Raw genomic sequence first — 21,070 nt, forward strand, 5'->3', positions numbered from 1 at the left:
GGGGCGGTGAGCGTACGCCTCGCGTACGCGTAGCCGCTGCTGTTCTGCCGTAGGGCAGTCCCTGTCCCACGCCGTGTGCTTCCCTTTGCAGTTCACACAACGTTTTTTGCCGCTAGGTGCCTTCTCGGGGCAGTCTTTTTCACCCCCTGGGTGTGCCGTTGCAGCGCAGACGCCGCAACGCGCCGTCTTCTTGCAGTGTTTCGCGATATGGCCGTATTCGTAGCACTGGTAGCACTGCCGAACCCGAAGATTGCCGTCGTACGGCTCGCAATCGAATATCTGGGCCTCCCAAATAAGCCCTTCGGAGCATAGTTCCATCGCCGCCTCCACGCTATCCACGTGTAGTATCAGGGCCGCATACGGTGCTTGCGGCGCCCGGGGGAGGTTTCTTTTAGCCTTAGAGAGGTGCTTTGTATTGTCCCGCTTCAGGTCTTTAAGTAGCTGGCTCTCGTCGTGGACCTCTCGCAGCCGTTTCGCAGGCAGCCCCTTCGCGATCACTGCAACTTCTCTGCGGTTGAGAAGTGCCTTATCGCCGAAGGCACTACGCACCCACCTGCTGTCCGTGGTCGCCGCTGAGGCCGACTGCTTAAACGTCACTACGGTATCGCCACTGCGCAGCCTGCGGGCCGCCACTGCAAGGATAATTAACCACGGATCAAGAATTCAATTGAAAGGGAGCTCACTGAAAACTCATTCGATAGAGGGTGTACCGTCTACGATCTCTGGTCCGATACTGCAGACATTCGCCGTCGTCTCAAGACCATCATCGCAAGGAGGTGCAGTATTACCGCCGCCATCGACAGAAGCCGGGAAGCTCGTACCAACAGCTTTCTCGTTCCTCCCCTGATAATTGATACTTCTAACGATGATTATGACCCGAATGAAGCAAATATAGCCGGCCACTGCCGATGATTCTTGCTAATTCCATATTTGAAGCGTTTAATTGCATTCGAAGTTACGCGGATCTACCCAGAAATTTCTTGCCACATCCACGTTTGGCCATTGGTAGATATATTCAAATTTGAGGTGGCATCGAAGCGCATTGCATGAGGAACTTGACGCTGTTGGCGATGCGATTTCTTGCTATTGGTGGTGATGTCACAATATCATCCTCAAAGTTAAGTTAAGGTAATCTCCAGTACAGGTCACTATAGCGAAGGATTCGAGGTCTTGCTGTTCGATGTCTCAAAGTTAAACGCTGGACCACTCGAGGGACTTGGCGGACGTCGTGAAGGTCAGGAGATGTCTCCGAAGTCCCAAGATGAAACAATAAGCCTTCTACATTGTAAAATGACGCAAACATACCAGCAAGGGAGCGAGAGCTATACCTATGTATTCAACGGGGCTGTGCGCTGTGTCGCATGGCTCATGGCTCTCTTATCGGAGGAACCAACGAGGACCATCTAGCATATGTTGACTCTCTTGGCACGTGACTTCCCTGTTGACACCTAGGCCAAACCACTGGGCTGGGTGGCACAGTGGAACCCGTTGTGATCTGATACGTGTAGAAAATTTGATTTCCTATATATTGGGTAACGAAGATATACGCTTCTTGTTAGGTCATGCAACAATGGAAATGCTGCATTTTTGTGCTGTGCCGCTAGACAAACCAATGTCACGTAGGAACGAGAACTGCCAAGGATCCTTCCTAAGCAGAGGGCAACATTGACTCAATATTATATAATGTAGTATGTCATGCCTTCAGTTCGATGCAGGTGTGCATATATGAGAACAGGAGTCACCAAAATCAACTGCCGACTCACACCATCCCCTATCTACTTGCCTGAGCAACGTGTTCCCAGAACAAAGTTAGTAATTTCCACTTTCCGCTCCCTCCCCCACCCCCAACACGCGAACTCCGACAACATAGATAAAAAAGATCGATGAAACTTGGAAAGGTATAAGTGTTTGAACTGGATAAGACCAACATACTTCGGCTAACACTCGACAGGGTTGGTTGACAACCTTCCAAATGTTCAAGAGAGCAAAGACATGACTGAGATTAAGAGAAACGAGGGTGTCCTTGTTAGACCTTTGCATTTCTGCGCCCAATTACTCAACCGGGATTGGGCCAATACAATGGTTCCAGTAATATATGCCATGAAGTGACCTTTTGAGGAAGTCAACGAGGAAAACCGCAAAGGACCTTGGCAAAGGTTCTGGCGGAAGATGAAAGACGGGAAGGAAAAGAAGACCAAGTTCACCGGCTTTGCATTATGCGTTGTACCCAAATGGCATTGGAACACTGTGCAGAAGCTATCAGATCATGCCTGGAACAGAGAGCGACGTGTCAGTTCTGACCGGTATTTCATCAAAGAGATTGCTGCAGGCCTGTTGTTCCTTGCCTATGCCAAGAAGTAGACATGTTGTAGCCTGAAGAAATGTGATTTTTAAGTAGAGTTTGATCAACACACTATACAACTTTTGGTATAAGAAAGGGTGAAAGAAGCTAGAGAAAGATTGAGGATAGAAGCGCATGAAAAGCAAGAAAACAGGTGCGTATTTTTTTCTTTTTTATTTATCATAGAAACTCTTTCTGGACAATCAAGCGGTACAACCATTATTCATGAAATCCTTGCAAGATGCCTACGAAACATGCCTACGAATCCTTCCTTCGATATCCCGAGTCAAAGAATCCACATCTCGCAAAGAGTCCACCACCATCAAATCCTTTTCCTCTTCCATTGGCTCCAGTATATCCTCTACTTTCTCCCTCATGATCCTCTCAGCCAATTCTGGCTCCTCTGCCGCGAGTGTCCTCCCATATAACGTCTCCTTACTAATCTGCAGAACGACAAACAGGACCCTGACCGAGTTCGCTCGCAAAGCCGCTCGAATGCCGTCTCGACCGCTTTTCCGTAGCGCATAACATGTGACCAGCGCATTGCATATCGAGCCCTCGTTCCGGATTCCAACGACCACTGGCAAAGACTCGGGCCGCTCGGACGTCAGGTTTAGACCCATTCTTTGCATTCTCGTGAGCCAAATCCTGCCAAACACAGTTTCATGGTCCCCACCGCGCTTTTCTTGAGAGCAAGCCGCCGACGTGGCGGCCTTGTGGACTCCTTCCCCCTTAAGCCATGGGCAGTTCAGTGATGTCGATAGGGAGAAGGCAATGGTTTCTTTGCCGGTGACATGGGTTCTCGATAGGACCACAACGTATGAAAAAGATGTTCGCTAAACTGGTGCATCTGACATATTGATCAACATAAAAGGGATGACGGCCACATGAGTGTGGTATGTTGAGATATGACATACGACGTTCAATCCCGAGGACTTTACAATGCCCCGCTTTGTATTCTAGTTTTGGCGATTGGCTAAATGTAGGAGTCGCTTATATTATGCACGCAGGCCCTGTGGCCTACAATTGCGTGGGCTTCTCATTTCATTGATCCGTTTGGCCTACCAACCCATTCAGCCTTACACTTAGGGGTAATCTTGTCCTGAGTGTTTGCTAGTCTGAGTCCCAGACTATGGTCTTCTTCACACTTAGTAGCATTGTCATTTGCCTGGACGACGAACCAGGGTCTGGGGGCAGTAGAGGTAAAGGCTATTCGAGTTGTGCAACCGCGGAATAGCAGCAATTACCGTGCAACGAGATCTTACATTGCATATGGATACCCAGTGTTAGTCATGCTGAACTCTACACTATACACTTGCTCGAATGGCCCAAGCCTCGACCTCAAAATCACCTGACTCACTGGGCGTCCGTGGTCTTGGCATTGCTCAAGCTGTCAATGCTTGCAGCAGGGTCGGCAGTGGAAGCTGCAGCTCTCTTGCTGGAACCCGGCTTCTTCTTGCGTTTGCCAGTTCCCACGCCAGAAACGGCGGGTGCCTCACGCACCCAGCGGGCAACAGCCTCAGCGCGCTCCGTGAGGATGGGATATTCGCGGCCATCATCAACAGCCCAACGCTTCGGGGCGACTGACGAGTCTGCAATATTCCCATTTGGGCCAACCCAATTCCCGTTTCCGTTCGCTTTCCCGTTCGTGTTGGTAAAATCCGCATGCTCGGCCTCAGCCCGACGCTGTCTCGCCAAAATCGCAGCCTTGAAACTTGCTTCATCATTGACACGCTCGTCCTCGAGGGCCTCGATGATGGCCTGATGCCGTAGCCGTTCCTTGCGCTGCTCATCGGATTCGACGGGGATTGTGCCACCAGTGATGGCGAGCGCATTGGCGCTGGCGGCAGCAGCAGATAGACTGCCACTTCCGTTGGCTGAGACTGGAGTTGGAAGGGGCGCAGGGGCGCATAGAGATTCCCATGTTGAGGACAGCTCAATCCAATTCTCAGCACGACGGAGGACTTCAATCCAGTCGGCGCGAGCCGGCGACCTGCTTGCCTGGAACACTGGATAACCGTCCGCCAGTCGAGCAAGCCGAGCGACCATGTGAGCGTGCCTTTGAAGCTCCTTAGCAGACGTCTGAATCAGTGCGTGGCAGAGCAACAGCGAATGAAGAGCATCGGTGAGAAGCGGATGATATGTCACTACCTCGGCTGTTGTCTCCATTGGCTGCTGAGCTGAAGCCGAGACGAGCTCGTTGGAAGGGTAAGCAGGCAGGTTGGAAGGAGGCATGGCTGAAAAAAGTTCCGTAAGCGAGTAGATTTTATGGCTTTGTGAATCACTATCGGGGCTTCCCGGATCCTGACGACCTGGGTTATAGTACTTCCTGCTGCGATTCGCAGCTTGGTTTACTTGCCTGGTGAAATCGTCAGAGATCCAAATGGGCTGGTTTGGCGAGTAGTGCAGAGCCCTGAGGTACTCCATGTAGTCCCGAAGAGCACGTTTTGCATATAGCCGGACCGTCTTGCGATACTCGAGCTGTTTCTTGTTCGGCCCTTTCTCCACAGCTGGAGTTTGGGGCGTTGGCGAACTCTCGTAGCCATTAGAAGCGTTGAGGTCCATTTTCTTCACACCGTCGCTCACATCACAGGGGCCTCCGTTTCGGTGGTTCGAGACACCAGGGAGTGCTCCGTCCACATGGTCACAGGCTAATGTCAAGTAACAACCGGCACGTTGAAACAGAAGTTGGACCTCGGTGCTACTCGGCTGGTCTCGCTCGTCAAGGGATGGCGTTTCGCGACGGCGGCCATTTCTCTTTTCCAGCTGCATGTTTTCAGGCGAAGAATTATGCGGTGGTCGGTGGAGACGAAGCACAGCCAGCGCGTGAGTCAAATCCTGAGCGGCACCTTCGAAGTCCTCTTTGAATATGCGGACAATGGCTCTGGTCCTCAGTGGTTCACAGTCAGACGGCCTCTGACTAATGATGAAGTTCAGCGCATCCAGCTCGGTGCACTCAGAAAGTTGCCTGCTGGGGATCTTCTCGTGGAAGAAATGGACGTAGTTGGCATCTGGATCGTTGGGCGCCCGCTGCAACACCAAGCCAGCTACGTTCTCCAAAGTTGAAGTCGACTGCATGGTTGCGACGCTCGACGCGATCTCATCAATATGATAAGCACGCGACAGCTTTTGTGTAGCTTGTTCCCGTAGCCTAAATCTCCTCTCCGGACTGAGCTTCATACCCCCACCATTCCCAAAACCGAGGCCCAGCGCTTGCATGTGCGACCCAGCCCCTCCCGCAAGCGAATTCGGCATGGTCGAGGACGTAATTCCATTCGCAGCTCGAACTGCAAGATCGGTAGCGCCATCGACGAGTTGGCGAATCTTGACCAAGTCGTAAAAGACGGCGGGGTCAACAGGGCGGGGCAGAGGCATGTAGTAGTTCGCATTTGCGAGCGTCTCGAGGACTTCTAGGGGAAGCTGTAGCCATGGTCCATGAAAGGAAGAGATGTAGCGCCAGTGCCTATAGAGAGCGAGTTGTCAGACTACCAAAATGACTGGGATCTCGGACTTGGGACAGAGGAGCCATTATGCGCCAGCTCCCAGAAGCAGTGATCGTTGCTCCCAGATCCAGCATCCGGCGAAGGACGGCTCACTTGTTTCTGCAGATGACGAGCGCCGATGATGGCGACTGCAGCGCAGGGGCAGGCGAAAACTTGGTGGCCTTCTTCGCAGCGGCGGAGCCAGAAGTCGAGTCGGCCGGGTGGTCCATCCCAATAGGATCCGTACCCTCGCCTGACGCAGGCTTTTTGTTCTTTTTAACCATTGTATGTTGAACACATGGAGAGGAGATGCAATAGATGCGCAAAATAAATGCTGGCAATTATGCGACAACAAAAGAAGATGCGCCGAGTGCGCGACGGGTGGGAATGTAGTCGTACGGGCTTAGTGATTCACTCGGTTGACGTCAATTCATGAAGTCACTGCGGCAGCCGTTTCAAGTCGTGCCGTGCGCTTTGCCAGGTCCATTCGATTTTGCACGTCCAGATTCTCGGCAGTTCGCGCTAGCACTATCAGAGCCCGCACTATCGCCACGTGATTGGCTGGGGACTTACAAGAGTATTTTGTAGCTGGATATAATAGTTTGTAACCCATTATTGCTATGATAAGTTCATGGGTCTGAAAATGACACTTCTTTTTGCATATAACTGTGGCCTGTTGATCTCGTGTCATGCATAAGTTGAACCACCAGTCTTGTTTCGAAACTTGCGTGATTTATGTATTTGTGTTATATATGTACAGATGAATGCCAACATACAGGAGCTGCTGCGAACACTGCATGCCGCCGTCGAATATTCTAAAATAAGGGATCTTATCTCAGGTCGAACACAATTCCCAGCAGCAACGACGCTCTCTACCCCTCTCATCTCGAAAGCAGCCAAATGACTTAGTTTAAGACGACCTGGCGAGCGTGGCGGCGCTTCTTGCACCCACTGACTCCAGTAGGGGTGGCGACAGGAACAGCCGAGCTAGGCTGAACGACCGCGACATTAGCCGACGTGGTGGTAGCGACAGGGGCAGCAGAAGACGTGGTGGTCGCGACAGGGGCAGCAGATGACGTGGTGGTCGCAACCGGGGCTACAGACGACGTGGTGGTCGCAACAGGAACATCAGACGACGTGACAGCAGACGCACTCGACACAGCGGGGGCAGCGGAGCTGCTGCCGGATCCAGAGTCGGAGCTTCCACCGGTCGTGACGGTGTCATCACCAATGAAGACGACAGCGTGCTGCTCAGTGGAAGTAGAAGGCCACAGGGCGGGGCCAGCGGGCGTGTACGAGGTCGGGATGGGGGAGTAGATATTAATAGTCAGACCCTCCTCATCACCAGAGTAAAGGGGCATAGCGATGGCGGGGGAAGGTGTGGCGGTTGAGTCGGAAGTGACAGAGATCTGGGCGCAGGAGATATAGAACTGGGGCGCCCCAGGGCTGTGCAGAGCGATCTGCTCAACACGGACAAGGTATTCTCCAGATGGCACCTCGGTGGGCAGGGTGAAGGTGAAGTTTGTGATTGCGTTGCTGGCCCACTGCAGACCATCGGCGGTAATGGAGCTCGTCGTCAGCTCGTAGATTTTGAACCAGTCGCCAGAGCCGTCGTAGGCGGCAGCGGTGCCAGTCGCCTTGGAGAGGTAGACGGCTACGGGGCCTGCGTGGCTGATGTCGCTCATGACAGTGAAGCCAAGCTGGTCGCCGGCCGCGACGTCGTAAGTCTTGGTCGTAGAGCCCGAGTCGAGACCGCCGACATTGCAGATGAAATCGTTGGAGGTGACGTCCGTCACGGGCGAGTTAGAGTTGGTGTTCTTGCGCACGTAGACGTACTCTTCGGTCACCTCGTCATTGACGATGAGGGCGTTGAAATTGTAGTGGGCGAAGGCCGGGGCAACGCTTGCTGCCAGGGCGAAGGCGGTGGTGAATGTGAACTTCATCTTGGTGATTCGTGGAAGACTTGGGTAAAGGTGCCCGCGAAGCGAAAGTGGTACTTGAGAAATGCTGATGTTTTTGGACAGGAAACCAGCCAGGGTTGAAAGAATGTAAACTCGTTAAAGAGGATATCTTGGCCAAAGAAGGATGACGGTTGCTAGCACCGGAATGAACGAAAGTCTCAACACAAAGGAAGGTTGTGGGTTAAAAAGATAGAAACGTTCGAGGCGAGCTGGGAATTTCTACTTTTTATAACATGGCAACTTTGAGACCCAGAGACAAGCGGCTTAGCTGATTAGTTTGAATGTTGCTTTGGCATGTGGTGGAACTCGTCCCCATTGGGTGCAAGATCCACCAGTTCCCTGTAACAGAATGATTATAGGAGTTTAAGCATGATCCTCTCGTATACTCTGTATCCTGATCCATGTCATCCCGTACGAGATTTCAACATGGGACGAAAATGTCCCCGCATACCCAACGATCTGGGCAGTTCGAAACATTCCCATTTTAAATAAACGATGATGGTTCTCACCATAGTGGAGAACCCGGCTAGATGATCGAGACTACCAAGCAGCTGTATAGTATCTGCCAAGGGCCTCGTATACTCTCTAAGTCAGTGTTTCCCTCTCTGCAAAATTTCAATGTATGCACGCTGAACGAGGTCGGCCCAAGTCGCTGTATGCTTTCCACCAGCGGTAAACAAGGAGTGAAGGAATTCATACACTGCATGAAAGCTTATATTAACCATTCGCTCGGCAGGTACCGAAAACCCGGGCAACGCTGCCATGTGAACGGTGTGGATCCTTTTAAATTACGGGAGTCTCGTTTCCATCTGACGATCGCATTGTCATGTTGTTTCAACCAAAGTATTCCGTACAAATGCGCACCACCGCCGGCTTGGCGTCAAATTTACATAAAGTAGACGCCAAGCCTTCGACAGACAACTTTCTTCCCCTACCGTAGTAAGTGAAAATCTTGGCAATTCTTCACGACTCCTTATCCCATTGTTTCCCACTCCAGAGATCGTAAATGGTCCACAACCAATGGTCATGCCCCTGGATTATCCACGCCATCCAACTATGACCTGCCAGCCCATCGCAGCGCCGACCCCTTTGCTCCTACCGATCGGGACCATTTGAGAATGCGATCCTCATCCACTGAACCCTCTTCCTTGTCGGCGGTCAGAAGCAGTCGCGCTTGGTGTTAGCGCAAAGGATGCGTATCACGTTGACGATGGACGCCGCATCGCCAACAGCCTAGATGCGTGGTCTAGCTTTATGACTCGCAGGGTTGACGGATTAGTATCAACGCGTCCATCTGCCGCCAAGAGCAACTTCTGGACAAACTCCGAGTTGGACATGGTGCCAGCCGCTGAGATGTACAATTCGGCATCCGGCGTGTTCCCTTCCGAAAGCGTCACTGCCGCCTTCGTCGTGACGCATTCTGGGGTTATAGTATCGGTCCACACAATCACACAATCAGATTTGTAAGTATTGACTGAATGCAGGGCTTTTCAATGATCAAATCCAGGCCCGAATTTATACAGTCTCTTGCACCAATAGCAACGCTGGGGAGTATCACGAGCTGCCGATCTCCCTGGTCCACTCCTTCTTGATCTCCGACAACAGCCCATCCGTTGTCAGCACATCCAGCGCAACTCCTGCCAAAGCCTTGCCAACTCTAAGTGCACGCTCAAAAGCAACCTTTGTGCCCGCAGTTTCAGCAAACCCGGGATTGTGAGGACCACTTCCACCGGGCCCCGGCGGCACCGAGAACGACGGACTGAGGCTAGGCATGGCGTAGCTTATGTCGCCCTGATCTGTACTGGCCATAGTCCTGCCCTTGATTTCGTCGACGTCTTGATCCAGGGGAATCAAGCTTGGCGGAGAAAGCGCGTTGAAGTACTTAGTGTATGACACGCCGAGAACGCGGTTAGGGACGTGGTCTGAAAAAGAAAATTAGCGACAATGATTTTTAATATCGTGTTGATTTTACCTTTATATGAACCAGTGGATGTCGTCTTGAAAGTTGCGCCAGTTGCAGATGCGGCAGCCTCGAAACAAGCCATAACCTTGACCAGCAACTCATCCAGCCTTGCTCGAGTGTTCGCTCTTACCACCCAATTGCTAGAGGTGTAAGCGTGGATGATGTTGGGCCGCACTCCCCCGTTGGTGATGCATCCTTGTATAACATCGCCAGGCATGGTCTGCTGGCGTAGAACCGAGAGGGCGTTGTATGCGGTTACCATGGCGTCGAGGGCATTGATGCCCAGCCATGGATTTGCTGCCGCATGGGCCTCGCGGCCGAAGTATTCTACCGTGAAGGATGTGTATGATGATGTGCGGACCAAGGCATTCTCGCCCACGATACCGGGATGCGATATCAAGTTGATGTCCACGTTGTAGTCTTTGTATGCACCGGCTTCAAGAAGCTTGATTTTGCCGCCGCCACCTAACAGAGTCATCAAGTTAGTTTGTTTCATCGCAGAATTGGATTTGCTCCATATGGCAAGAGAGCCATTCCTTGCCTTCTTCTGCCGGAGTTCCAAACACAACAACCTTCCCTCCCAGGTCATATTGGGTGATTATCTCAGCTGTTGCCAAGCTCCCTGTCACGGAGGCCGTCATGATCAAATTGTGCCCACATGCATGACCAATGCCGTCAAGGGCATCTGTTAACGTCCATCAGCGCTCTTCACGTCATCTTCCGCACCAAAGACGAACCCATTTCGACATTGAAAGATATGACAGGACCCTTTTTTCCGCTGTCGTACTCCGCAACCCACGCCGTCTCCATCCCGTACGCCGAGGGCGTCACTTTCCATTCTGGCCGGCGCTTGTAGAACTCCGTCAGAGTCTTATGAGCTATGAATTCTTCAAAGCCCAGTTCAGGATTGTCGTGGATTTTCTTGTTCACTGGCCAGAGCTCTCCTGCGATGCTGTCCACGTAGTCATTGATGTCGCCAAGATATTTCGGCTCCGCATCGCTCTCCGATGCCGAGCTGGACTCGTGCGTCACCAGAATGAAGTCCTCGACCAACATGTACATAATGACGGCACGTCCTCCGGGCAATATTTTCAGGGTTTTGTGAATGAGGTGACGGTTCCTTTGCGAGACGAGTCGCATGAAATGGAGCGTTGCTGCAGACACTGGAGGTCAACGGACCGGTTAGAGTAGTAGAAGCAGCATGCCCCGCCTGGATCCCACTCCGACAGTTCGTTATCTACCAGCCGTCTGCGCAACCCCAGGATCCGTTGCATCTAGTCCCGTCTAGCGCGCGACCCTGGAGTTCATGTATCAATCAGAGCCAATCAGGTACCTAGTGCCTTACAGCTCCGTTGATTATCGGAATGCGCCGGTCTATTATCATCAAAATGGTTCGCTAACATATATTGGGCGTGTAAGCCCAAAAAGTAATTCCCATTTCTTCATTGTAGGATTTTGCGAGCAACAGGAGCCTTTTATCGCCATGAGCACAGAGAAACCCAGCTCCGGGGATGGCGTCCACGTCGCTGCCGAAAATGATGTTCCCGAAATCTCCAAAATGGACATCAAAGACGAAGCTGGTGACCTCGCAGCCAGAGCTCTCATGAGCGGCGCCGTCGACCCTGAATCATCACGCAGAGTCCGGAAAAAAATCGACCTCCACATCCTGCCCTTCCTCTGCATCACCTACGCCCTACAATTCATCGACAAGACTTCTCTGGGGTACAGCTCCGTCTACGGCATCATTGCAGATAACAACCTTCAGGGCCAGGAATACGCCTGGTGCTCGTCCATCTTTTACTTCGGCTATCTCATTGCGGAATACCCCGGCGTCGCCATCCTGCAAAGATTTCCCGTTGCCAAATTCCTAGGCGCGAATATTATACTCTGGGGTGCGGTGCTGATGACCACGGCTGCTTGTTCGTCATTTGCAGGTCTCGCTACAGTGCGCTTCATCCTCGGGATGACGGAGGCGACGATCTCGCCCGGTTTTGTGGCCGTGACGGGCATCTGGTGGATGAGACAGGAACAGGCTGGTCGCTCCGCGCTGTGGATATCGTTCTTGGGAGTGGGGAGCTTTGTCGGTGTGCTGCTGGCTTATGGGATCGGACATATCAACAGCAGCCTTTCCCCGTGGAAGTACATATTCCTGATCTTGGGGGGTGTGACTATGGTCTGGGGTGTGGTGTTTATGCTCCTTGTTCCCGACAGTCCAGCTCGAGTGAAGTGGCTGAGCGAAGATGAGAAAGTCATTGCAGTTCAACGGGTTATTGAAAATAAGACCGGAACGAAGAGTCGTCGATTCGTCAAGAGTCAGGTTATCGAGGCGGTTACGGACCCCAAAGTCGTCATCCTCGGGTTGATATCGTTTGTCAATGCGTTGGCATCTGGTGGCCTTTCGTTCGGGTCATTGATTATTGCTGGATTTGGGTTCACACCGCTCCAGACGACGCTCATGAACCTCCCGTTGTCTATGGTTCAGACTGTAGCTCAGCTTAGCTCAGGGTTCTTGTCCACCAAGATCCGTAGCTCGCGGTTACACATCGCAACGGTGGCCATGATCCCTCCTGTAAGAAAGTCACAACTGGTTTCCCTCAATTTGTGCAAGCTGACCGAAGCCTAGATCATCGGCACTTGCCTCATCAACCAGCTGGCAACCCACAACAAATGGGGAAGGCTCGTCGGTCTCTGGCTCTTAGGATCTTACCCCGTTGGATTTATGGTAATCCTGGGTCTGTTATCGACCAACGTCGCCGGCAGCACCAAGCGGTCTGTTGCTTCGGGGTGGGTGTTCGTATGCTACTGCATCGGCCAGATCTGCGGTCCACAGTTCTTCAAGAGCACGGAGGCGCCAGAGTATCACGGCGGCATTGTTGCTATGCTCTGCGGGTTCGTGCTTAATTTGGTTCTTAACCAAGTTCTTCGGCTCCTCTACATCCTCGAAAACAAAAGGCGAGATCAAGGGCTTGAGGGAAAGTCCGAGAATGAGATTGCGGATATGAAAAGAGAAAGTGACGTGCAGGGATTCGAGGACGTTACTGACAAGTACAACGTAAGTGACTTGAAACTATGGAATTTCTATGTTGCTAACAGGGGACAGATCATGTTTCGATATGCATTGTGAGGATTCTTGAGATGCAGTCATGAGAATTAGCTCAGAGGAAGGCGAGTGGTATTCCTCTGATTGCACTTGCATACTAATATAAGCCATGTGTTACCCGGTTCAATTAAAGCAATATTTAAAGTAGACACGTAAAAATATCATAGGACTCGTCTCTAAATTGTGCACGCTTATTTCTAACTAATACGAAACGAGACTTAGGGTTTCAGAGTTCCTTTAACTTCTTGTTGTGAGCGGTGCATATAAGTTAACTAGCCCATCTGCGTCTACCTACTTAACGGCCTACTCCGCGACGCGACGCAACCCTATGTGACAGGCTTGGCCTGTGCGCAGGAATCTGGCTCTGGGGAGCACAGATCAAACGCCCCACTACCTAAGAGAGCATACAAATCAGCGCTACCCTACCCCACCGCCATTCCTTCCCTTCCTCCTTCCCTCTGCATAGTATGATAGATACATCAGGGTAGTACAACAGGCTCGTTACATTGTACTGCATCCGTTACTGTCGAATATCACGTGTGTCCAATCGAGTAGTCAGAAGTGCATAAGATTGTATTATGAATGAGGTGTGTTATTGTCTGTGTTCTATTCTCGCGAACTCCCGTTGCTCTGCCCTTTATAGATTCTTTCGGAAATGTCGGAGGTGCATTGTTCAGGTGTCTGACCCCGAACTTCGGAGTTACTTTCGGGAAGAGGGGTTCATTTCGCCGTCTGAACTTCAAGTGACACTAGTCTTCTCTAGTGCCATATTATTTCTGAACCTAGGAACCAGGTGTCCTATCTGACACACCCCTTCAGCATTGTCCGCAGGACCATGCTGACATACTGCTTTCCAGATCTCTAGGTCATTCTTCCTGTTCCAAACACTCCTATTATCAGTCGAGATGGAAGTCAACCTCTCCTCCCACAAGATTATCTTCCATTCTGCTGAAGTCCTCAACTTTTAGTTCCCGCATCCGCCGCTGCTGAATTTTCATAGCCACATCGGTGAGGCCTATCTGTCGGACGAAGGTCTTGTATTGATCAGAAGCCAATGCTTTCGTCAGGCCGTCGGCGATCATAAGGTCGGTTGGGACGTAGACAACCTCAATATCTCCTGTAACTGCTGCCTGCCGCAGCCAGTGGTTGTGGATATCAATATGACGGAGCTTGGTCTTTAGTGCCATGAGATCACTATTGATCAGGCGTATAGTCTGCTTGTTATCACACTCCATCCTGACTGCAGTAGTGTCCAAGGACACCCCTAATTCCTTCAGAAGTCGGGACATGAATATCGTCTCTTTAGTGGCCTGCGCAAGCGACAGCAACTCCGCTTCAGTTGTTGAAGTAGTCACTGTGTCTTGCTTATTAGCTCGCCAGCCAATAGTGCCACCAAAGAGCTTCATAATGTATGCTTGAGAACTCTTCCTGTCCAGTGTATTATCTGCGAATGAAGCATCGCTTGCGGTGTAAAATTCGTCAGATCCTCCAAATTGAAGGGCCAGAGTCCTGGTGTTCTTCAGGTACTGAAGGACTCAGTCAGCTGCGGCGTGGTGTTTTGGTCCTGGATTAAGATTGAACCGCGCTAGCCGAGATGCCGCAAATGCGATATCTGGTCGTGTGGCAACTGCGATATACATAATTGATCCGACTTTACGCTGATAGATGTTTATTGTGGCGTAGTCAGACCGCTTTTCGTAGGGTAAGAGCTCTTCGGTTGACATTGGCGTTTCGACGGATCGTTTCTCAGGCTCGGTAGCAAGATTCGAGATTTTGTCCGCATAGTCAGATTGACATAGCCAGATCAGCTTTTGTTCTCGGTCCCGTAGAACTTCGATGCCCAAGAACCACTGTAGGTCATCTCCGCCAGTCAGCTCGTAAAACTGTCGTAACTGTTCCACTGTAGAGAGTGCTACAGATCGATCCTTCTCATGGAATGCGACGACGATATCGTCCACGTAGAAGAAGATTAGTATATTCTTGCCAGTATAGCAGCAGGGCTCATGAGGGACTGGCTTGAAGCCATACTTAGCTAGAGTAGATGTGAACTCTTCCTGCCAAAGTAGAGGTGACTCTCGCAGTCCGTAGAGTGCTTTGAGTAGCAAGAGTATCGTGCTTCTTTTCCTATAGCCAGGTGGCATTCTCATATATACTGGATGAGGCAGTTTAGCATTAACGAATTCATTGACTGCGTCGTACTGAAGTAATTCCAAATCAAACCTGGCTGCAATTGCGATAAGAGATCGAAATGACCTTCCAGCTAGAGTTGACGCATATGTATGTTCGTATACAGACTTAGCCTGCTGGTCACCACGCACCACGAGGCGCGCTTTACACTTGATAAACCAGCCATGCTTGTCAAACTTGTATACGTACACCCACATACAGTCAAGTACTGGCTGTCCCCTAGGGGTATCACTAGCGACTTCGCGCCATGTGCTCATCTCTCGATGGCTCGCGAGGTGCTGTCTTTCAGCTTCTTGGAACTCCCTCTTCATTGGATGTTCCTCGCGCTTCCCAGGCTGGCCAGTTAGGTCCTTGTGCGTTTTAGGCAAAGGAGGCATCTCACGCCTGTGTACCTTAACTCCAGCCTCCAGCTTCGCTCTGATTGCAGGCCTCTTCAGAGGAATAACTGGAGGACCTGAGAGATCACTGTTTTTCGAAGCAAAGGCTCGGTCCAGCATTCTGGTGACCCTTGCCTTACTGACTAGTTGTCCATTCATCTGGCCAGCTGGGCTTGAGAGTATGCCTGCGTTGAACGCGGCAGCCCATGTTGCTGGCCGGACTTCCGTAACATCTGACATCAGTCGAGGTACCGGTATAGGGGATGCTGTAACATCCCTTATCTCGTTGGTTCCTGAGCTTCGAATTGCAGCGGCCAATAAACATGCAGGCGGAGGCGGTGAGAGAGACGGGGACAGATTGGGGGCGAAAACTGCGGTGGTATAGGGGTGATCAGTCCCTCCAGCGTGCTCAGTTATTTCGGACCCTCCCTGAGCAGGCATCCCTGCCCAGGTCGTCACCTCCTGAGCTGGCTCGTGAGTCTGCTCAGCGGCTTCATCAGTTGCTATCCTTGTGTCCTCGTCCTCATCACCCTGCTCGAACGCAAGCATTGAATCTTGGTCTTGAACTTCGTAAATGTTTTGTACTTCGTAAATACACTCGTCTTCAGCATGTCTAGCAGCTGTTGATTCATGTTGTTTGGCATCCCTGAGCTTAACTTGGTTAAGCAGTGCCTCCATTTCCTCTATTGATATACCGAGGAGCTCATCCTTGAGTGTCTCTAGCGAACCACTAAATGTCTCTTCTTCATTGAAGATAACATCTCGTGTGCTGATCACCTTATTCGTATGAGGATTCCAAATTCGGTAGATGTTTGTAGAGCTGTAGCCGACAAGGTATCCAATCCATGCCCTCGGGCTCAGCCTTTTCATGCGGTTTGACTTCCGAAGTGTATCTGTCGTAAGTGCGTAGCACTTACAACCATATACTTTCAGATGCCGTTGGTCAGGCTTCTTTGCTGTGACTGTGGTCCTGTCCCTGTTGGCCACGTAAGTGTAGAAACGCTCATATGGTGACTTCCAATTGTACAAGTACTTAGGAGTCCTGTTGTACAGGTATACACTTGCCTGGTAAATTTCTTTCCAGAGGAAGCTTGGAAGTTTTGAGCTTGCTCTCATAGCTCGCGATTTCTCCTTAACCACACCCCCTAAGCGCTCGGCACCACCGTTCTGGGCTTGTGTATGTGGAGCAGAGGGCTTGACTTTGAGATATCGTGCCTGGAGCCACCCCTTCAGTTTGAAGGATTGTGTGATCTCGTTGTCGCACTCGATTGACTTTGGTTTGATGTCGAATTGTCGCTCGACGATACCGAAAACATCATCCAGTGCTTCAATAATTGACTCTGCTGTCTTGTCTCTCATGTAGTAGTCCCATGAGTATCCGGAGTATCTGTCGGTGAACAGACACAGTCTTGAGAAGCCCTCGTCGTCTTCTTCGAGATCGTGGAAATCCACCGCAATGCAGCTTCCTGGTTCTGTTTCCGGTTCCTTTGGAATCCGGGATACTTGTCGCTTAGTCTTGGCGGTGCCACAGCCATCACACTCAGTAGTCTTTGGGCCAAAGGGACCCTCGACCTTGACTCCTTCTGAATGGCTAACCAAGTGCTTCAGTGCCTCTGGGCCTGGGTGGCCCATACGAAGATGCCAACGTTCTGCTGTGGCCAGTTTTGGCTTACCTTTTGTAGCAGAAATGTGTTGATTGCGACGTGTAAAGAAGGTTTGTGGGGTTATTTCCAGTGGCAAGTATTCTATTACGAATTGATCGAACATCTCTGTGATCTGACACACCAGAGAATTGTCCTTCCGTCGTAATGAGTTGTTCGGATAATTGTTATCCCACCAGTACCCCTTGCGTCGAAGCAGTCGAAGAGATACGAGGTTACAGGCGAACCCTCTACACCAGGCCACATCATGAAGCCTCAGTATATTTGGTCCTTGGTCGCCCTGTACCTCAATATCAACTTCTCCGTATCCTTCAATTTTCATTATGTCCTTGCCTGCGTAGATCACGTCTCTTGTGGCTGGCGTTCGGAAATTCTGGAACCTGCTGATCTCGTTGAAGACATGGAGAGTTGTTCCGGAATCAAGAATTGTCGAGTTCTTCAGGGGATAGGTGCTCCCTTTCCTTATCAGGAAGCTCGCTGGCACCTTGCCCATCTTGAGCTCGAACTGAGCTAGTCAACTGTTGACTGCTGCCTTCTTGATCTTCTCTATTTCCTCCTTCAGACCCTTTTCTGTCCTGATCCTGTGGGCAACAAGTCTTGCAACAGTCTTGTTTTCTTTGCCTTCTTCGTAGTAGGGGTTCTTTTCTTTGAACACGTGCCAACATGATTGTAGTGGGTGCTCGCCTAGACACGCTTGGCACCAACTTGCCGATTTGTCCTCGACTGTTGTCGATTCTGCCCTTTTTCGTTTTGCTCTTCCTCCACTCCTTCTGCCATTGGTAGTCTTGCGATGCACTGTAGGAGTGAGAGGAGTCTCTTCTGCTTCGTCACATGCGTCCTGGTTGAACGTCACAAACGAGCCTCTCACAGCACGTTTTGCTGGTAGCACGCCGTTCTTCATGAGTGCAACTCGTCGCATCTCTGCAGCAATGTCCCCGACGTCGAGTCTGTCTGCTACCATATCTGATTGGCGTGTCATGCTGAAGGTTGTCGTCCATGTAGGCCATATCCCGGACAGGGCCTTCAGAAGGTCTCTTCCCCAGGAGTCAGAGTTGATCGTCTCTCCAATATTCTTCTTCTTTCCAGTGAGGACTACCTTTTCCCAGGTATCAATCCAGTCGTTCATGTCCTTTGGTGGGCTAGTTAACGGTTTGAGGTGACTCAAGTAGGCATCCCGGGCTGCCGGTCTTGCGTCCTCTTCGTATGCTTGTCCTACACGTGCAAGGTTGGTGTACCACTGATCCAGAGATTCGTCCTCACCACAGTGGTGTTTCTTGAGATCTGGATGGATGTGCTCGGTTACCCAGTTTCTGAGCTCGATCCTATGGTCCCGGTGTTCCTTGTACTCTCGGTAGTCTTGTTGATACGCAGAAGTGTCGATGGCATACTCAGCCTTGCCGTCCTTTGATAGCTCAGATGGTTTTGTAGGAACCATCTCAGGTGCGGCTTCGATATCTGGCGAGTTTTCAGAGCGCTCTGCGATTTCAATCTGGCTCTCTCTCCAGGCCACCTGAAAAGCCCTTTCCAGGTTCTTGTCGACTGTGTAGTCTTTCACGACTGGCTTCTTAGGAGGTGTAGGCCAGTAATGTCGATTAGTAGGTCTGATGTACTTCCAGAGATCCATGGCTTTGGCTTTGCCTCTGAACTCTGCTGACCATTCTTCCCAGTACTTGCCAGAGGCTAGGAAGATTGTGTTGGCGTATTTGTTTGACATTGTGATTTTCTCGAAGGGAGGCCGTGACATGCCTAAATGAAGTTCTGTGAAAAAACAATGATGCCAGAGGCAGTGAGACTCTTAATTGTCGAATATCACGTGTGTCCAATCGAGTAGTCAGAAGTGCATAAGATTGTATATGAATGAGGTGTGTTCTTCTCTCTGTCTTCTGTTCTCGCGAACTCCCGTTGCTCTGCCTTTTATAGATGCTTTAGAACATGTCGGTAACTTTGGTGTTACTTTTGAGAAGAGGAGTTTCTTTCGCCTTCTGAACTTTAAGTGACAATAGTCTTCTCTAGTGCCATATTATTTCTGAACCTAGAAACCAGGTGCCCTATCTGACAGCTATCAGGCCTGTTAAGTTTGTTAGGTCGTTAGAACCAACGGTTCGCGACACTAGGTTATTAGTTATCTAAACTTTACCGGATAGACTGACCTTCTAATCGCGTAGTAACGTAGCAATTATAGCGGGCTAAACTACCTAGTCCTTACCGCGAATTCGTATCCTCCGTAACTATTATTTTTCCTTCGCACTATTAGGTTGTAACGAAACCTCTAATAGTCTAGCTGCGTAAACCACTAAAGAGTCTGTAAGGGTTTGTGCTAGTAAGTAAGTCCTGCTGCGGAGTCCTTTAGCAATAATATCGGGGTCTGATGTATGGAGTATCGGGCTCTGGGTAACTGAAGTATTCGAGTAGGGTAACTGGGAATAGAGTCGTCAAGGCAGTTTGCCTCACCAATGGGTTAGATTGATGCTTAGATTGATCACTGAAGTAGAGACTGTCTATCTATGAAATGCCTGGGAGTCCTGTCCCTTATATGCCCATCTCTCCTTCACTGATCCCCACTTGGATATGTTGGTTGTCCAACATATCCACCCCTGTTATTTCTTCTAGATCATTTGGATATGTTGGCTGTCCCACATATCCAACATATCCACCCCTGTAGATCACGTGACCTATCGGTCCTTTCCTTCCTCCGATGTGGGGTCTCGTGATCCTAGCGTCTGTATCCACCTAGCCTGCCGACGGGCCTGTAATGTTGGTTCAGGGCCAACGGTTCGTAACATAGGTTTCTGAAATTAACACGGAAGTTAAATATAATATCGGTGTAAGGCTGTGGATTTTTTTTATTAACACGCCTAACTCTACTAAAATACTTCCCTATACTTTCTCCGTAAGCATAAGTAGTCCCTATAATCGCCGACGGATTCGAACCGACTGTGCTTGTCGCCGACCTAGACATCAGTCTGTGTTACTGTAACTGTCACGCCGCGCCAGGGGTTGCAATCCTTGCCACTACGCCATCGTACCAGGTGTCTTCACCAAAAGAGACCAATACCAAAGTCAGGGAATTTGGTATCTGCAACGACTTATCAATCTGTTCAGACCAGTGTGGGTCAATCACGTGACAACCGTCACAGTAACGAGGATACCACACGTCTCACGATAGTAGTTAGGTAGTGCAAAGAGCGGCTATGATACGTCAGGGTTGTGGGTACGTATATTGCAAGAATGATTCTTAAGGAATCTAAGTTATGTGGCAGCGCCTCGAGATGTTCTCTTTGACTGGGCGGTTTCGGGTTTCTACCGGATCGGGGGCGGAACCCTCCCGACTCACTTGCCAGCTGAGACCGGCCCACCATTGTCACGGTCTATGACCGGTATGTAGCCTCTGCGACGCCTTCGGCCAGAAAGACCCACGGAAATCTCTGAATAAGCTTCACTCCTCGAAGATTCCGAAACGACGAGACGGGAGGACAGAAGGATAAAAGGGAGAAGGGTTCACCACACTGAATGTATCTAATGTTTTTCTCTTCATAGATGGATAGTACTCGTAGAGTAGGCTAGGCTATTATTATTATTAAATACGCCGTAGGCTCGAAGCCCCCGGTACCTCTACAAGTGCTCCCGTATGTCAAACCGTGCCCTAATGGCTGGACTAAATACATACGCTGCTATGTAGGTTTGCTCTATTAGCGACTGCGTTACGTCCACCACAATACTATGTTAGTTCTCACCCTACTAACAAAGTCCCCCTGAGAAGATCGATATTATCCGGGCCTAAGCGCTATCCGGCCAGTCCTGAGTAGCCACCTTGTGATAGTCCCGCTGACTACTGGTTTCCCCGTCGCCGTTACCAGGTCTCTACGTGTATGCAGCGGCCATGGTGCGATAGTGGCCCGTAGGCGCTCTCTCGATTCTTCCAGCAGGCCGCAAAAGAGGATTACGTGCTCTGCCGTCTCGGGGGCCTCTCCACAGCGGCATAACGGCGAGTACACACC

The 21,070-nt window shown here is 50.6% G+C and overlaps 6 protein-coding genes across 6 annotated transcripts; 2 read left to right on the forward strand and 4 right to left on the reverse strand.

Moving 5' to 3' along the window:
• Positions 1-2,544: 2,544 nt before the first annotated feature.
• On the reverse strand, positions 2,545-3,373 carry BCR38DRAFT_239575 (uncharacterized protein). Its single transcript, XM_040854380.1, has 2 exons — positions 3,259-3,373; positions 2,545-3,182 (listed from the first exon to the last, which is right to left on the reverse strand). Exon 2 carries the CDS (start codon positions 2,971-2,973, stop codon positions 2,587-2,589), a length of 387 nt encoding a protein of 128 aa, XP_040714263.1. The 5' UTR covers positions 2,974-3,182; positions 3,259-3,373; the 3' UTR covers positions 2,545-2,586.
• A 411-nt stretch (positions 3,374-3,784) lies between these two features.
• On the reverse strand, positions 3,785-5,984 carry BCR38DRAFT_296151 (uncharacterized protein; the record flags this gene model as incomplete). Its single annotated transcript, XM_040854498.1, has 2 exons — positions 3,785-5,804; positions 5,938-5,984. Coding segments are annotated over 2 exons (2,067 nt in total), but the record flags the coding sequence as incomplete, so codon positions are not given.
• Positions 5,985-7,085: 1,101 nt separating this feature from the next.
• Positions 7,086-7,898, reverse strand: BCR38DRAFT_372261 (family 61 glycoside hydrolase; the record flags this gene model as incomplete). Its single annotated transcript, XM_040857297.1, has 1 exon — positions 7,086-7,898. A coding segment is annotated over exon 1 (681 nt), but the record flags the coding sequence as incomplete, so codon positions are not given.
• Positions 7,899-9,338: 1,440 nt separating this feature from the next.
• On the reverse strand, positions 9,339-10,809 carry BCR38DRAFT_458942 (uncharacterized protein; the record flags this gene model as incomplete). Its single annotated transcript, XM_040862228.1, has 4 exons — positions 9,339-9,706; positions 9,757-10,212; positions 10,289-10,432; positions 10,485-10,809. 4 exons carry the CDS (start codon positions 10,807-10,809, stop codon positions 9,339-9,341), a joined length of 1,293 nt encoding a protein of 430 aa, XP_040714266.1.
• A 421-nt stretch (positions 10,810-11,230) lies between these two features.
• On the forward strand, positions 11,231-11,629 carry BCR38DRAFT_346745 (uncharacterized protein; the record flags this gene model as incomplete). Its single annotated transcript, XM_040856275.1, has 1 exon — positions 11,231-11,629. A coding segment is annotated over one exon (399 nt), but the record flags the coding sequence as incomplete, so codon positions are not given.
• A 21-nt stretch (positions 11,630-11,650) lies between these two features.
• BCR38DRAFT_346832 (major facilitator superfamily domain-containing protein) lies at positions 11,651-12,871 on the forward strand (the record flags this gene model as incomplete). Its single annotated transcript, XM_040856282.1, has 2 exons — positions 11,651-12,316; positions 12,371-12,871. The coding sequence occupies 2 exons, from the start codon at positions 11,651-11,653 to the stop codon at positions 12,869-12,871; spliced, it is 1,167 nt and encodes a 388-aa protein (XP_040714268.1).
• Positions 12,872-21,070: the final 8,199 nt, after the last annotated feature.

This window comes from Pseudomassariella vexata, assembly GCF_002105095.1.
Source record: "Pseudomassariella vexata strain CBS 129021 chromosome Unknown BCR38scaffold_9, whole genome shotgun sequence".
Classification (NCBI taxonomy): domain Eukaryota; kingdom Fungi; phylum Ascomycota; class Sordariomycetes; order Amphisphaeriales; family Pseudomassariaceae; genus Pseudomassariella; species Pseudomassariella vexata.

What these genes read in the sequence shown, in the direction of transcription:
- BCR38DRAFT_239575 (XM_040854380.1), bottom strand. Translation starts at nt 2,973, where the DNA reads ATGCAAAGAATGGGTCTAAACCTGACGTCCGAGCGGCCCGAGTCTTTG.